The sequence below is a fragment of the Euphorbia lathyris genome, chromosome 7, assembly GCF_963576675.1.
Source record: "Euphorbia lathyris chromosome 7, ddEupLath1.1, whole genome shotgun sequence".
Taxonomy (NCBI): Eukaryota; Viridiplantae; Streptophyta; class Magnoliopsida; order Malpighiales; family Euphorbiaceae; genus Euphorbia; species Euphorbia lathyris.
In genome coordinates this window covers 38,355,429-38,371,691 of record NC_088916.1, presented here as the reverse complement: position 1 = coordinate 38,371,691, position 16,263 = coordinate 38,355,429, and the positions used below count along the sequence as shown (strand labels likewise).

The window sequence follows — 16,263 nt, the reverse complement described above, 5'->3', positions numbered from 1 at the left end:
ATTTTTTAACGTTTTCTGAACGCGTATGTTTTGGGGAAAATGTTTTACCCTTTTGAAAAGGGTAAAACATTTTCCCTTATTTCTTCCTTGCTTTTCCATTGACTTGCAACTTATTTTCATTTGACTTATTTTCCTGCCCAAACAAACACTGGAAAATTGGGAAAATATTTTTCTGCACAATATTTTCCCCCAAACAAACAGGGCCTAATTAGGACGACAGGTTCTTGAAATTACGCCATCGGTCCTCCACCAGATTCTAACATAGCTCTTGTGCCTCTTTATTTTCTATCTTCTCCGATTTGGACCAAATTAGGTGATATAATTACCCAATTAGTCCAAAATTAATTATAGGTGAGACAAACACTTAAGAACCACTCAATGGATATTGAGTAGCTCATTAAGCCTTTTGATTATCTTTATGTATATTTTTAATTTTTAAAATAATATGATATATAGTTTAATTAATTAGTGAGTCCTTTATGATTAAGTGATTGTGGAATTTAACTATTGGAGTAGATAGTTTAATAAACTGAAGTTTATTAAATGGATCTTAGAATGATGATGTGGCATGTATATTGAGTGGTTGTGGGTATGACCATTAGAATATATGGCACTACCCCAGTCACCCTCTCACCTCACCAAGGAGTCCAATTTAGAAATGCTCTTCTCTCTCTAATGCATGACATTATTCCAACCCTCGAACCTTACCAAGCACTCATGTAAACGCTATTCATTGGAGATGCTTTTTTAGGGTAAAACTATTTAGCACTAATAATTATGACCGCTACATAGAGCCGACTCTAGATCTAGAAAGGTCTACAACAAATTATTCAATTAGGACTTTTGGTTATACACGTTATAATTTTTTATTTTAGTATATGTAAATTTTTTAATTAAAACTTTATAATTAATTTCTTCTAGTAAATGTTCTTCTCTTATGGATATTGCATTGTTATAAGTTGTAACGTGTAAAAAAAAAGATGATGAAGAAGCTAATATTACTGTAATGGGTAGGAAAAAAAATAAAGTTATTATTTTGAGTTATTTATATGTTAATTTTTTTTTTATGGATAACAAATTTGAGGCCTTAAAAAAAATACAAGATTTAAAGCGTTTGTTTTAATGGCTTTATGATTAATTTGACACTGACGCTACAGTAGCCCATCTTCCTCACATTCTCTCCAACATATGGGTCTCTGACTATTTTTGTGATGCTGCAGTTGATATGAACAGAACCGTGTGCAGCCTTGGAATTGTGATCAGAAACGCTGCCGGGCAGCCTATGGTCTCGGCCTGCTGTCCAAATATTACATGTGCAACGGTTGATATGGCAGAGGGCTTGGCAATTCTCTTTGGTCTTCGAATCGGTGTCTACTGCCATCTACTTCATTTGGAGGTCGAAAGCGACTCTTTATTGGTAATTAACGCATTGCGTAACCTTTCTCCGTGACGTAATGATTTGGGATTAATCTGTGAAGACATCTCCAGTTTTGCTTCATCCTTTTCAAGCTTAAGTTTCAATCATGTTAAAAGAGAAGCAAATAATTTAGCACATAGCATAGCCCAGTATGCCTCTCAAATTGATTGCTGTCAAATTTTTATGGAGAGTCTGCCTCCATCTTGCTATTCTATTTTGTATAAGGATGGTTGCTGCTGATTATATATATATATATATATATATATATATATATATATTCAATTCTCCAAAAAAAAAAATATTTGGATTTAAAGGGCTGATACATAGCCTGCTACAAGGAGAGTCGGTCTAAGCGATCCTAGGGCTTCCGGTTTAAGGAGCCTCTTTTCTAAAATATATTATAATTACTTTAAGATCTCAATTGTTAAAATTATGTTTGTAAATGATTATTATGCTCCATATGAATTAATAATAATCATATATAGAAAAATGTAGAATAGAATTGAAATCGACAATAAGTTGACATACTGTCATATTTTTTTTAATAGCTATCACTCAACAATAATAGCACAGTAGGGGGACCTACAAAGAAAAATCCATGTGGTTTCGCCGATTTACAAACAAAGTCCTCAGTTTAAAATTTTACAAACAGAATTTGTAGTTTGTTCAGTTTGCGGTTATAAGTTTTACGAGTCAATGTTTCGGTTAAAAAATATTGTAGTTTAGGTAATTTGCAAAGTTAGTACCTATATATATAAGGTGATTTGTAAAATCAGATTTTTTAATTTCTCTAAATATCTTCATTTTGGTTTTTTATATATATATATATATATATGAAATCTGAGTTTGCAAACCTCACAAACTATAGACCCCAAATTTCCAAGTTTTTAAATAGGAGACTGCATTTATAAAAATATTAAATCATAAGATCTTTTCTTTGTATTTTATCCTAACAATAATATAGATACTATTTTCCCCTAAAATTTTATTAAATTTAAATTTGTGGTCTAAAGTAGAGGTGGCAAAAGTACACACGATCTGATTACGCGACACGAAATCGACACACAATTTTAGTGTTTGGGTTTAGCTTAGTAGGTAATGTGTCATTTTTGGATTGATACGAAACTTATGCGTAAATTTTTGGGTTGGGCAACATATACTAACCCAAAAACGACACGAATATTTAAAATTATTATTATATTCTCTTATATTTTTATGTCATTTTATTAATAAAGATAATAAAATTATAATTATTACTTGCAAATATGATTCGAACCTCCTAAATTGTTACAAACATATTACATAACCCCTTCACATAATATTAACGGACTTTTCGATGGTTACTGTAAACATACTAATAGAAAAATGACATAAGTATTTAAAAATAGTACCATGTCTTATATTTTTAAAAGAAACCACTATTATATAACATAATTAAATGTAACCCGAAAACACGACACGAAATCAACACTAACCCAAACAGGTTAACAAGATTGCGACACGAAAATTTTTGGATTGGATTTGGATTTATTCTTTTCAACACGAATTCAAAAATGACACGATATGAACAAGACTCGAACACGAAATTATCAAGTCTAATCTAAAGCCTCTAAAATAATGGCACCGTTGTAAGTTATTTATCTAAGGTGGCTTTCCTTGTATTTGTTATAGGCAAATGTGAAGGTGATTGCTTTCAATCCGGGAAGTTGAAATGGCAAATTGAATAATACTCCTTGTTCTTGTGCTTTCTTCATATAACAGCTCAATAAAACATATTTAAAAATTAATTAAACTACTAAAGCCAACTTTTTCCAAATTATTATATTCTGTCAAGTTAATCTTGCCAAATTCTGGTTCTACATCTTAAAACAACAACTACGACAGATATTATATATGTCCATCACTATTCACATTCATGTCATGTCATGTCATAATAAGATTGATTTAGTGATTGCTATTTTGCCAAAAATCCAGCTCCTAAATTTACAAACGGAGGTTTCCACTTTGATCTTCCCCTTCAACCCGCCGCCTTTTTGCACCCGGATGTTCATCTGATTGTGCCATCACGCTATTGTCTTCTATTCTTTGCATCTCATCAGATTCCCCTTTCAAATTACTATCTTCCATCAGTTGCTTCTCATCCGATTCCCCTATCACGTTACAGTCATCTGATTCCATACTCACGTTACTGCCATTTGATTGCTTCTCACCTGATTTTGCCTTCAACTTATCACATATTTGGTTCTCATCTGATTCCACCATCACTTCATGGCCTAATCTTTGCTTCTCATCCGGCTCCGCTGCTTGCGCATCATCACTGGTGATCTCTGCCTCCTCAGATTGCTGATGCGGTCCATTTTCGACCATTTTAAGATCTCTGTGTAGTGTAGTAGTATCTTCTTGACAAAAGGCAAGCTTACCTTTTTCATTCCCATCGTGCACCCTGTCGAGGTCTTCACTAATTTTCATCACAGAGGATTCCAGAGTCCCTGCCAAACACTCCATCTTTTCCATTGATTGAGATACTTGTTTATCAATTCCATGGCTTTGACATAGATCCAGATCTTTCTGAACTGGACAATTTTCAATAATCCCCACATCAGAATCATCAGTGGACGTTTCTGGTGAAAAGGCATCATCTTCTCCCTGCACAGAAATTCCTGGGTTCCAAGAAGGTTCCGCCCCACACTCTCTTAGTGAATATGGAATAGAACCAGATTGAGGTGCCATACCGCCCGCTTGTTGAAAAATGGCATCTCCAGAAGGGAAATACACAAAGGGCTCCTCAGTTTCTTCATCATCCTGTTGTCAATAAATTTATAATAGGATAAATGTAGATGTGGAAGCATCAATGTAAAATTTATTATATAATTATTTTCCATTTCCGAAGGAAACTTTGCTTTATGGAAAACAAAGATAAAGAACACCCTCGACCCCATTTCCTTTAGCATCTGGTATTAATTCAAACAATAATAGAGAAATGGATGTTTTGAATTGCAGCGAATTACTATCGGAATAAGGAAGAAATGTTCATACCTCTATTTGCTGTGACACAGCATCATTATGGCGGTAATATGATGGTTGATCAAAGGACGAACACTCTGCAAGCAATGATCCAGCAGCAACTCCTGGCTCGAAAAGTTCCCTGAGAACCAATCCAGGATCATTAACACAGTCAGCATTCCTCATGGAAGATTGCAATAAAGTGATCTCAATCCCTTGACTGGTATCAGAACTTGATATTTTCCCATGACAAGCTACAGCTGAAGTGCATCTCTCTGAGACTAACTGCACTGCAGTTTCTTTCATGTTATTTTGTGGAAAAGAAGACTCTGGTTCATCACTGCAATCACCAAACGAGAGTTCCCGATTATGATTATCAAGAAGCCCAGAAATTAGCCTCTGAATAAGAGTACGCTTCAGAGAAGCCTCTGCAGGGGGGAACCAGTCTACGGTCAGCTGGTCATAGAAATGGAAAACAAACATTAATGAGTAAACATGTAGAAGATCAAACATATGAACTAGCAATTACGAGAACTCCTTAAACAATAGTAGGGCTATTGCAGACAAAGTGACTTTTACGATAAGTTAAGGGCATCTAATCAACTGTCAAAAATACAAAACAACTGCATACATATAATTCTAATCTTATCATCATTCAGTACCGTATCATCTAGAAACTTGAAATGGAGTAAAATCTACTTACAAACTTAGAGGATTTATTTATTTTGAACGGGCTGAAATTCGGAGGGGCCTCTACCAAAAATAGCTCCAGGTAGTGGAGCAGGAACAGACCACAATCAAATGAATTTTCCTGCTGTGGCAACTAACAAGAACATGAACTAGATGTCAGAGCAATAACATATAATTTGCAGCAAAATACCATTCATTCTTGCCAATAAAAGTACAAAAAAACATCAACTTCAGGACAAACAAGTCCAAACTAACTTTTGTGACCACACCTTATATTTTTTAGTCAATTTAATCTAACTCGCCATTTGTCCTGAGTATTTATTAAGTATTGAATCAGGTGAGTCAACTCGCAAGTATTGAACTTCTTTGTCCAAATCTGCCAGGTTGAGGATGCTTTTTGTACTATTATCCACATTCTTCCACATACATAGGCTAAGTTATCGTGTAGAGATGGAAAATTTATCACACATATACAGACATTTTTTCCGGCAGGAACCATACATATACAGACATAATATGCTGGAAAACATCAAAAAAATAACCTTGCCTTGTTTAATATTTCAAATTACACTCATAAAAGCAAAAAAAATTGTTAACTTAAAAAAGGTGTTCACCTCCTACACAAATAAGCAACAAATTTTAGGCAGTAACTCTGATTCTACTTGTTTTTGTATCCAGACTAAGGTCCCATCAAGGTTATCTTTTTCCTTGTCTGAGATCAAACAAATTCATTGATTCTCCAACTAAGCAGAGCAAATTACATCGTCCCATAGAATAATTTCTTTGGCATTCTCAATCTGCCCTAAGACTTTCAAAACACCAAATTGCTGTTAAAATCCAGACCTTTCTTTTATTACAAGAATGCAGAGAACTTTTCCATGGCAGAGAACTTTTCCATGGGCTTTAACACTTGTATCAAGTAATTTTGCAAGTCATATTCAATTGGAGATCAATATCTATGAAGTGAAAGTAAAGATTGAAGATTGAAACATGCTGTTATCAACAAAGGATCTAAACCTACCACTAATACAAGGAAATACCTCAAGTGGGACAAAACGCAAATTAAAAAATTTTGTCGATAAATCATCTGACGTGTCCTTTTGCCTTGCTCTCCACTCTTCCCATAAGTAACTGTCAATGCAAGTAACAATTAATAATGTCCCACAACTGTAGATATAGCCGTATTTACTATTTACTCAAATGAAAGGTACGAAAGAATGGAGAAAGTAAGGATGATGTGGAGAAGTTAATGACATACATATACATATCAAAACAGAGCAGAAATATTGATTCTAGCTGAATGGACAACCTTGATGTTATTCAACATGTTAATATCGTTAAAGATAGGGACAGCTGAGATGCAATGCTTCCATTTTCACCCAAATACTTCGTCATAAATAGTTTGGAACTCTATAGTTCCGCTTACAACGTTTACGATTTGATCAGATCAAGGTAAACGCCGGGCACTAGTTGGGCGAACAAGGCCCACGAGGATTAGTTAGCTATTAATTGGATTTGTATTTTTGTATTTTCTTATTTGTTAATAAAAAAATTAATTAATTATTATATAAATGCAATTAAAATATGTATTATATTTTCTAAAAACAATAATATAAAATGCTTTAATATAAAAAAAAAAGGTTTTTGTTCTGATTGCCGCCTAGCGCCGCACAGGTGACCAAAAAACTTCTGGACGATCTGATTGCCGATTTTTTGGAAAATCGGATTGGATTGTAGATTGCGAGCGCCTAGGAGGTCCAGGTGGCCATTTTCTTGAACACTATACCAGATTGACCATAACTACATGTGAAGCCACTCACAACTATGCAAATAAAACGGTCTGGTCGGGAGTTGATGAACGATAAATTTCCATTTTCAACATGCATCTTTATGCTGCATTAAGCTCCTCAGAGTACAAATCCAGCCATATATAAGGAAGAATTTCAAAACATTCTCTTAAACAAGGAGATGAAATTATCGTTTTAGTGTAAACATAAAGACACAGAGAGATCCAAAAACCCAAAGCAATCAAGAATCTGAAAAGAGCTAAATCTGCTATTTATGTGATCTAAGAACAAGTTTCAGCAGATGAATCAAAGGACTTGAGAGTTGAACTGCCTCTTGAACAGACAATAATTAACCTCAACAAGAATAAGAAGAATTGCAATAAATGGAACTGCAGTCCTAGACCACTACACGACAAAGACGTGGGTTATATACCATCCATTCATCCCTGAGAAATTCTCAGTTCAACATAAAAAAAAAAAAGATTGATGGATAGATAAAGAATGACAGAAGAATATTATTTCATTATTACAGAGGGCGAGCCTTGGCGCAACGGTAAAACGTTGTTGCCGTGTGACCAGAGGTCACGGGTTCGAGTCTTAGGAGCGGCCTCTTGCCAATTAAATTGGCAAGGGAAGGCTTGCCCCCAATACACCCTTGTGGTGGGACCCCTCCCCGGACCCTCGCTCAGCGGGGACGCGTAATGCGACCGGGCCGCCCTTTATTTAGTTCGGTACAATATGCTGAATTTGCAAAGCTATGAACCTCAAAAACACTAGGATACCTTTGCACGAGGTTTTTGAGACCTGCATGAGTTCCTTTGATAGAATCCATGTGCAGTATGCATGGTACTCTTAGAGACTTTCCCAAGTCTTCATCTGACACACAGTGCAACAATATGAATGAGGAGCTGATTTCCATCATATATCATATGAACCAACAAGCACTCACCTTTGAAACCAGCAACCTCACCAGGATGGCATATTACTAACAAACTCCAATGAAGACTATCATCAAAAGTCATATCATATTAGCAAACTTCCCATGAAATGATAACTCAATAATTACAATAGATTCTTTTATCTACTTCCTTACCTGAAATTTACAGGAATAAAAACGTAATCTTTTCCAAATATATCCACTTTCCTGGTCCATTTATGAACACGTAAAAAAGCAGCCCTTCCATCGGAGGCACTGGATGGATCTTTGTCTAAATCCGCAAGCTTGCGGAAGAAAAAGCTATTAAAGAAATGGAATCTATGCCTTTCTTCAGGGGGAATCAGACTTTTCAAATACCTGCAAATCAAAACCATGAATTAAATACAGCACTGGAGAGAGAAACCAAGCATTGCTAATGCAACCATGTGGTATGATGGCATTAGCCTCTATTTCTATCACAATGCCCGATCCCAATTAATCATATGCGAATTGGATACAGATTAAATGACGCAGGACACAGCCAAGCCAACCTCCAAGAGAAGTACTAGAACAGTCGTCCTCACAAAACACAAAAAGATTTTAATAAAAAAAAATTTGCTTCTATTTTAAAACAATGTCAAAGAAACAGAACAGAGAGGTCATAATTGAAACAAATCATTCTACATACGAGAACAAACTTACTTGATGTAGAAGTCAATAATAGTATCATTGACAAAAGTCTCCGGTTGTAGTAGATCAAAATCTCTCTTACTGATTGAAACTGCATCTATATCCCCTTTAGGATAGACGACATCTTCAAGAGCCTCATCAAAACTGTAGTAACCCATCAAGATTTAGTAATGTCTTATAATTTATTTACTTTTTTATAAGCACAAAGGTACAAGCCATTAATCAATTCTCTTAGACCGTTTGTTTCAACAAGAGACCGTTTTGACTGCAAGAAAAAAAGATAGTCCAAAGTTTGGGAATCACCAATTCTCTTCCTACCGTCATTGATCAATTCAATCCATATCCTATTTATTATGTTATTTTGTTACTTTATTGAAGTGTATTAATCTACTTAATTACTATATTAGATTACAGCACTTATAATTACTTTATGATATTTTTATTATTTAAATTACTATATATGATTATTATTTGTTAAGAAATTAAATTCAAAATTATTACTAATACAAATTTACGAACGAACCAAATAATTTATCCCCCCCCCCCAAAAAAAAAAATATATATATATATATATTATTATTATTATTATTATTTCCCCCATTGAAAGCTAGAAAGAAGGAAACAAATAGCTATCACTCACGTTGGAAAATAAGGCCTTCGTTGAAGTATGTCTGCTCCACCATCCATTTGGAAATCCATACTACATGCATAAGATGAAAGGGTCAAGAGAAAAATAAAGGAGAAAAAACAAAACAAAACATAATGACAACCGATGAGCAAACAAAAGGCATCAAGACATCTGATCTTCCTTATATTAGAGAACTTGTTGAGTGTGAAGGAATCGTACTTTGGTAATGTAGAAAACATAATTTATGTTTGTCAAGGAAGTAACAATTAACGAAGGCTTCTTAGACAATTTTGAGCATAAAAACTCAACAAAAAAAATTGAATACGAATCCCCATACTTATTAGAGATACTAGTATGGCAACACAACTATTAAATAGAAAGCAGTAGCACTCCTGCCATAAATATTTCAAAAAAATTTAATATTTAAATACTATAAGCCTCTAAAAGGAATTGAGTGCTTAAGCTTTAGCAAAGTACATGGGTGATTAACAAACAACTTGATTTTTTTGTCAAGACGCTTAGTAATTTACCGCTCAATCTTCGTTGAAATAAGAAATTTAAAATTCTTTCACAGTGATTTATAAGAGAACTATATTCTACGAAGAGACACTATCATGTCATGGAAATTTAAACACTCACTCCCACGCAGTGGAAGATACAGATGAATATTTAACATTCAGAGATGCAATCTCTTCAAATTTCCCAGACCAGTTGGGCTCCACCAGTGCAAACTCCAGCAGCTCAACCCCTAATGAAGTTTACATGCAAATAATGATCAGCAAAACAAGAATAGAACTTCCAAAAGGCCATGAAACAGTTAAAGAAAAAGAGCAATAGAAAACAAATTGTGAATAAATAGATAAAAAAAACTACCTTCTAACTAACAACTAGAATTATAAGGCGAAGCCCATGCAACTTCCCATAGCTTTAAAAAATTATGTTTCATGTTTGTAATTATCTTTATTCTTTTTTAGCTGTCTATAGTTAGAAAAAGTTTACAAGACCTAGATCACCATTTTAATTCCAATATCAATTTCACACATTTGCAATTAAAAGGTTAAGTCTAACATATCTCAGCGTATAATCCAACTTCAGTCCTCTATAATACCAGCCAGGACTCCCACAGGGCTTAGAAGTAAGCCCCATAAACCAACAGCTGTTAAGTTAGAATTTGCATCAACATGCAGGTGACAGAGGCACTCCTGCATGTGAGATCATAGTAATGAAGTAGGTAATATCTAAAATTGGATTCTGTTTGGAGTACAGCTGCAAAACCTACATCAACTTTACACATGCATGGTGTGATGCCAAACTATAGCAAACACATATATCATCATTAACGCGTAAATATATGCAGCAAGTAGCAGAAATGAAATTCCTTGTATGCTTCCATATAAAACTCAAGTAAAAATATAACCAACATGTACAATACAAATTTACAGTAATAATTTACCAACTATCAAAGCAAGGAAATTTAAAAAGAGATGTAAATACAGATTCAAACAATACGGGGTGAAGTATCAAGACGCTTGGGGAATAACAATAATTAGTATGAATTAAATGATGCATTAGAATAAATGAAACCCAGGCAACATCCTAGTTGTCAAAGGCGCAACTCGGCAAGGCGCAGGGGTTAGCGCCTCTTTGGGTGTGAGGCGTGTGCCTTTGAGCGCCTTGAGTGGGGTGCACCTAGGCACTGTTGTAGGATTTTTTAGGGGGTTTTTAGCTTCTAATCACAGCCATAGGAAATCTTTAGGATTAAGGGCTCATATTAAATTAGAAAAAGGAAAGAAAGAGATGAGCTGCGATTCTGAAGAACAGAAAACCCAAAACAAGTAGCAGCTTCTCCTCCTTTCTAAGAACTACAACCTGCGATTCTTTGAAGAAAGAACCTTGAAGAAGAATATGATGATGGAGGATATGACTTTACAGATGATGAGTACCTTGAAGATGATGATGAGAACCTTTAAGAAGAATATGATGATGAAGGAGATGATAGTGATGATGGTGTCTTTGATGATGAATAGGGACTATAAAGACTAAAGAGTTTAGGCTTGCTTGAGGAAAAGTAGTTATCTTTAGACTATTAGTTATTGATTAAGTGTTTAGTTGAAGTTGAAGTTTGGTGTTTCGTCTTAAATTTAATTATGAATTATAATTATGTCTTAGTAGTTAATTAGAATTTATCTCATGCATTTTATGATTAAGAATAGTTGCTATTTGACTAATTGTGTCATTTTAGAAATGTTAAGTATTGTTATTTATAATTTTATATGTTATTTTAAAATGTTAAGTGTTGTTACTTATAATTTTACATGTTAGTTTGTTTTGGTGCGCCTTGTCTCGCTCAGGCGCTCGCCAGAGCCTTGCGCCTTTAACAACTATGGGCAACATTAAATCACGGACACGCACAAAATCAGCATATGCAGCTAAAGCATACCATCGGCATTAACATCTTGGGCAGCATCCTTTGGTAGGAAGTGAAGCTTTATAGTGCCAGTTCCAAACTGCATAAACATGCATAAGAGGTTGAACCTTTAAGAAATCACAATAAACAGAAGTCAACTGCAGCTCACCCTTCGAAGTTGCCGAGACTCAATGTGAATGATAGCTTCAATTGCCCTTTCAAAGCAAAAGTTTTCTTGCTCTCCATATCCAGGGTCACCACTAATTTTAATGCCATCAGAAGAAAAGGTTACCATGCATCCACTGTAGTAATTATCCCGAAATAAGACGTAATCAGCTGCAATATTTATGGCATCCTGTGAATTTCACAAAAAGGGTTTGGTCAGCCATCATAACTCCTGAAGCTTTCTTTCCGTATACAGTTACACAGAAGCTTGCATTCAACATGCATTTCCTCAATTTTATTTTGAGCAGAACAAGATTGGCCACAACTAAGCAAGAAAAGTATTGACTGATCATAACATGGTATCTGTTTATGCTAGCAGCAAGAGCCAACAAGAAGAATGTAATAAGCTTGATTTGAGGGTTATCTTTGAGCAAAACTAAGACGAGAAAAATAACATTTTATCAAGTGAATTTTCAGCAATACAAAAATATTATCCATGAATACAAATTTCTTAGGCATCTGAAAGAGAAGCAATATCTGATTCATTTCAAATATAGCTAATTATACTCTTGAAAGATAAAACAATACCATGTCAGGCGCACTGAAACAAATATCTGATGAGCGAGGATTTACAATAGCTGAAATATAGAAAAAAAAAATATATTAAGATGTAAAAAATACACCTCTGAAATGTCTATGGGAACCACATTATGCAATAAACAAAAAATGCAAGAAAATACCATCATTCTCAGCAATATTGGAAATGGAACTTGATGGAGAACTCTCATCACTTCCATCATCTTCTGGTTTCACGTTGACAGGTCCACTCTGCATTGTTTTCCGCAAAGAACATATGAACGTCTACAGAATGACACGCAAAAGTAATGAAGAATATATATATAGGCCTAACACATCCCCAGTCCCTCCAAGTTGTCCAAAAACTGCAACGGACCCCTGAACTTCAAAACGTTATAACTAATCCCCTCAACTTGCTTATTTGGAACAAATATCGCCTCAAATAGGTTAATATTAGTTAGATATACCAGCAGATATTTTGGACATCTTTTATTCCTGCCTTAATGCTATGTTAATGTTTTTTGGGGGTTTAGGGTTATTTGTTCCAAATAAGCAAGTTGAGGGAGTTAGTTGTAACGTTTTGAAGTTCAGAGGTCAGTTGCAGTGTTTGGACAACTCGGAGGGGCTGGGGATGTATTTTATATATATATATAATTGAGTAAATATATCAAGTCCAAAGTACATTGAATGGAGAGGCCACAAGCGCGCAAGTTGATTGGCTTTTTCTAGGTGAAGGTGCTTCACCACATGAAAATCTTGCCTCTATTTCAGTGAATGAATGTTTTGATTCAAATGTATCCATCTCAGGACAAGGGCCATCTTCATGCCTTGGAGACCGTGACTGAAATGCAGCATCTGGGCCAGCACTAGTATCTTGGGTGGCAAAATCCTCTCTAACAGTTTCCAAGGAGGTAGAAATAGTACCGTTGTTAGAACTATTATGAGTATTATCACCTTCATTTGCATCACTGCTCCGACCCTTTTTCACAATATTTGATCCATGGGCAGCTGATTATTGCAAAATGAAAACAAAAAGCCAGAACAATGGTATCAAAAATGAGGCAGACAAACTTCCACATGAATAGAATGGTCAGGACTTGCAATGATGGCACATTAAACATTTCAGCAATCAGTGTAATAGCTATGTTATAAACGCATATTGAAATACAATAATCCATAAGTCTCCTAACAGATCATCACCCATTGAAAAAAAAAACTTTGCCTCTCGAACTACAAAATAAACTAATAGAAGACCAGGATCCATCAGAAGCTGTTCTATAACCTATCTGCTAAGCTCCAAAAAAAAGTGGGTCATGCTAGTCTTCAAAATCAAAAGCCTATAGCCTGCCTGCCTCCCTTCTAACAATTCAACATCTCAACTTTCAACTTGTTAATGACTTGTAACAAAACCTCTACTTTGCGATCCACCATTAATCCAAACAAGAAAAGTTAAAATAAAGGCAAAGCATTTTATAGAACAAAAAGAATATGCTTCATACATCAGAAGCTGTTCTATAACCTATCTGCTAAGCTCCAAAAAAAAGTGGGTCATGCTAGTCTTCAAAATCAAAAGCCTATAGCCTGCCTACCTCCCTTCTAACAATTCAACATCTCAACTTTCAACTTGTTAATGACTTGTAACAAAACCTCTACTTTGCGATCCACCATTAATCCAAACAAGAAAAGTTAAAATAAAGGCAAAGCATTTTATAGAACAAAAAGAATATGCTTCATACATCAGAAGCTGTTCTATAACCTATCTGCTAAGCTCCAAAAAAAAGTGGGTCATGCTAGTCTTCAAAATCAAAAGCCTATAGCCTGCCTGCCTCCCTTCTAACAATTCAACATCTCAACTTTCAACTTGTTAATGACTTGTAACAAAACCTCTACTTTGCGATCCACCATTAATCCAAACAAGAAAAGTTAAAATAAAGGCAAAGCATTTTATAGAACAAAAAGAATATGCTTCATACAAACATGGTGCAATAATTCAGGTTCCAACAGCCCGGAACAAAATAGCAGAGAGAATTATTTCCTCATCCATATATGCCCGAACAGGAAGAGTGCTACGGGTTTCCTTTGTGATCCCGGCATGCCTAATAGATTGAAGGGAAAATTCTACCGGACGGCAATTAGACCAGCATTGTTATATGGTACGGAGTGTTGGGCAGTGAAACACTGCCACATCCATAAGATGTCGGTGGCGGAGATGCGTATGTTGAGATGGATGTGTGGTCACACGAGAAAGGACCGGGTGCGTAATGAAATAATTAGGACAAAAGTAGGGGTCACATCTATTGAGAATAAAATGAGAGAAAACCGACTAAGGTGGTTTGGTCATGTGAGACGTAGAGCGCTTGATGCGCCGGTTAGGAGAACCGAAGAGTGGCAAAGGGATGTAGTGGTGAGGGGTAGGGGAAGACCTAAGCAAACTTGGAGGAGGGTGATCGAGAGTGATATGAGTTTATTGGGAATTGAGGAAAATATGGTAGTGGATAGGACGGAGTGGAGGGAGCGAATCTGTGTCGCTGACACGACTTGATTTTCACGGTTTTATATGATGGTTCATGTTAGCCGACCCCGAATCATTTCGGGACTAAGGCTTTGTTGTTGTTGTTGTTATATGCCCGAACACTTTTGAGATAAATTGCCAGTGTTGTCACCATATTGTGACCTACAAACCTCCTGAATTATGTCCACATCTTAAAATATCTTACTCGACAAAAATAAACAAATAGCTTCCTCTCCCACTCCCAACTCGAGCAAAAAGGGAGAACAAAATCATAAAAGTTTCGGACCTTAATTGATTCTTAGGACTTGTGTTTACCACTTCTCACAATGGGTTAAAAAAAACAACCATCTCGATAATATGCATACATTGCTTTGGAACTAAATAAGCAATTCTGCCAGCTGCAACAAAATCATGAATGCCTCATACACTATAGCAACAAATGTAGTTCAAACTGGTCAAGTAAACCGCCAAACAAAAATACTAGATCCTATATTAATCAATCAATAAGTTAAAAGATGCAGACTGCTGAATTCCACTTCCATGGCATCACTCGAATCTCGGTGTTCCAGTTTGCCATATCAGAGTGAGAAAAACTAATTCACCTATAATCTACTGGTTCTTTCACTGAAACTTTATGCATAAAAAGAGAACCTGAAAAGGACCTAATCAATGAGCAATTTGAGAAAAGGAAAGTTTCCAGTGCAAAACGAGAATGGGTACAGCATTCAAGGAGCTCACACTTCAAAATGTCGGGATTATAAAGGCTAGGGTTTTTGAACTTGCCAAGGATTTTGCCAGCTGAATACTCAAGGAGCTCGTCTTCTTCCTTGAAATCGAAAACGTCGAGGCCGTTCTTCATCTCTCAAAGAGAGATTTAAGAGTCTTTCCCCCTGGCCTGTGCGTTGCTAATTCGCGCGAAATCGTGCAAGACCTATTCTCTATAATACGCGCAATCTAAATAAAATACATAGAAAGATGGCCTCTGTAATGGAGGATCTGGATTTAGATAGGAGCATCAAGAGACATTCTACACGAAGAAGAAGATCAGTCAGTAACAGGGACACGGCATGACGAAGAGAAAAATCAAAGGGAGAGCCACCGAGTTGACATTTTCCGGAAATGTTCGGGCATGTGTAGAGTTATACCCCTCTCCGTTCAACATAATAAATCAGCCAGCATGTAGAATGGTGGATTGGGCTTAAGTTAAAACTAGTTTTTGAATCCGTGGATTCATCTTAATATATAAATATTAACAAAAATATAATTAATAATTACAATTAATGATATAAAAAAGGAGGAAGTGACACCTCAGCTCCATCGTTACTGTTTTAGATTATATATAAGCGATGCACGGATTCATCTTAATATATAAATATTAACAAAAATATAATTAATAATTACAATTAATGATATAAAAAAGGAGGAAGTGCCACCTCAGCTCCATCGTTACTGTTTTAGATTATATATAGATA

At 35.5% G+C, this 16,263-nt stretch overlaps 1 protein-coding gene across 3 annotated transcripts; it reads right to left on the bottom strand.

Moving 5' to 3' along the window:
- Window positions 1-3,213: 3,213 nt before the first annotated feature.
- LOC136235685 (probable ubiquitin-like-specific protease 2B) lies at window positions 3,214-15,946 on the bottom strand. Of its 3 annotated transcripts, none has more exons than XM_066025571.1 (16): window positions 15,530-15,946; window positions 12,962-13,287; window positions 12,444-12,564; window positions 12,292-12,341; window positions 11,708-11,893; window positions 11,572-11,638; window positions 9,771-9,879; window positions 9,144-9,203; window positions 8,516-8,647; window positions 7,991-8,191; window positions 7,847-7,902; window positions 7,680-7,773; window positions 6,151-6,241; window positions 5,124-5,243; window positions 4,454-4,876; window positions 3,214-4,219 (listed from the first exon to the last, which is right to left on the bottom strand). In XM_066025571.1, the coding sequence occupies exons 1-16, from the start codon at window positions 15,648-15,650 to the stop codon at window positions 3,401-3,403; spliced, it is 2,976 nt and encodes a 991-aa protein (XP_065881643.1). In that variant the 5' UTR covers window positions 15,651-15,946; the 3' UTR covers window positions 3,214-3,400. The 3 variants fall into 3 exon arrangements, with proteins under 3 accessions (XP_065881643.1, XP_065881645.1, XP_065881644.1); XM_066025573.1 differs by having other exon boundaries at window positions 15,575-15,946; XM_066025572.1 differs by having other exon boundaries at window positions 12,444-12,531; window positions 15,530-15,945.
- Between the last annotated feature and the right edge of the window lie 317 nt (window positions 15,947-16,263).

Bases quoted from the DNA above. Each gene is read 5' to 3' on its own strand.
- LOC136235685 (XM_066025571.1), bottom strand. From the start codon at position 15,650: ATGAAGAACGGCCTCGACGTTTTCGATTTCAAGGAAGAAGACGAGCTC. The intron at 5,244-6,150 runs GTATTTCCTTGT...TGTTCTTGTTAG, and splicing joins TGCGTTTTGTCCCACTTGAG to TTGCCACAGCAGGAAAATTC. The intron at 4,877-5,123 runs GTAAGTAGATTT...TTCTATGACCAG, and splicing joins TAAATAAATCCTCTAAGTTT to CTGACCGTAGACTGGTTCCC.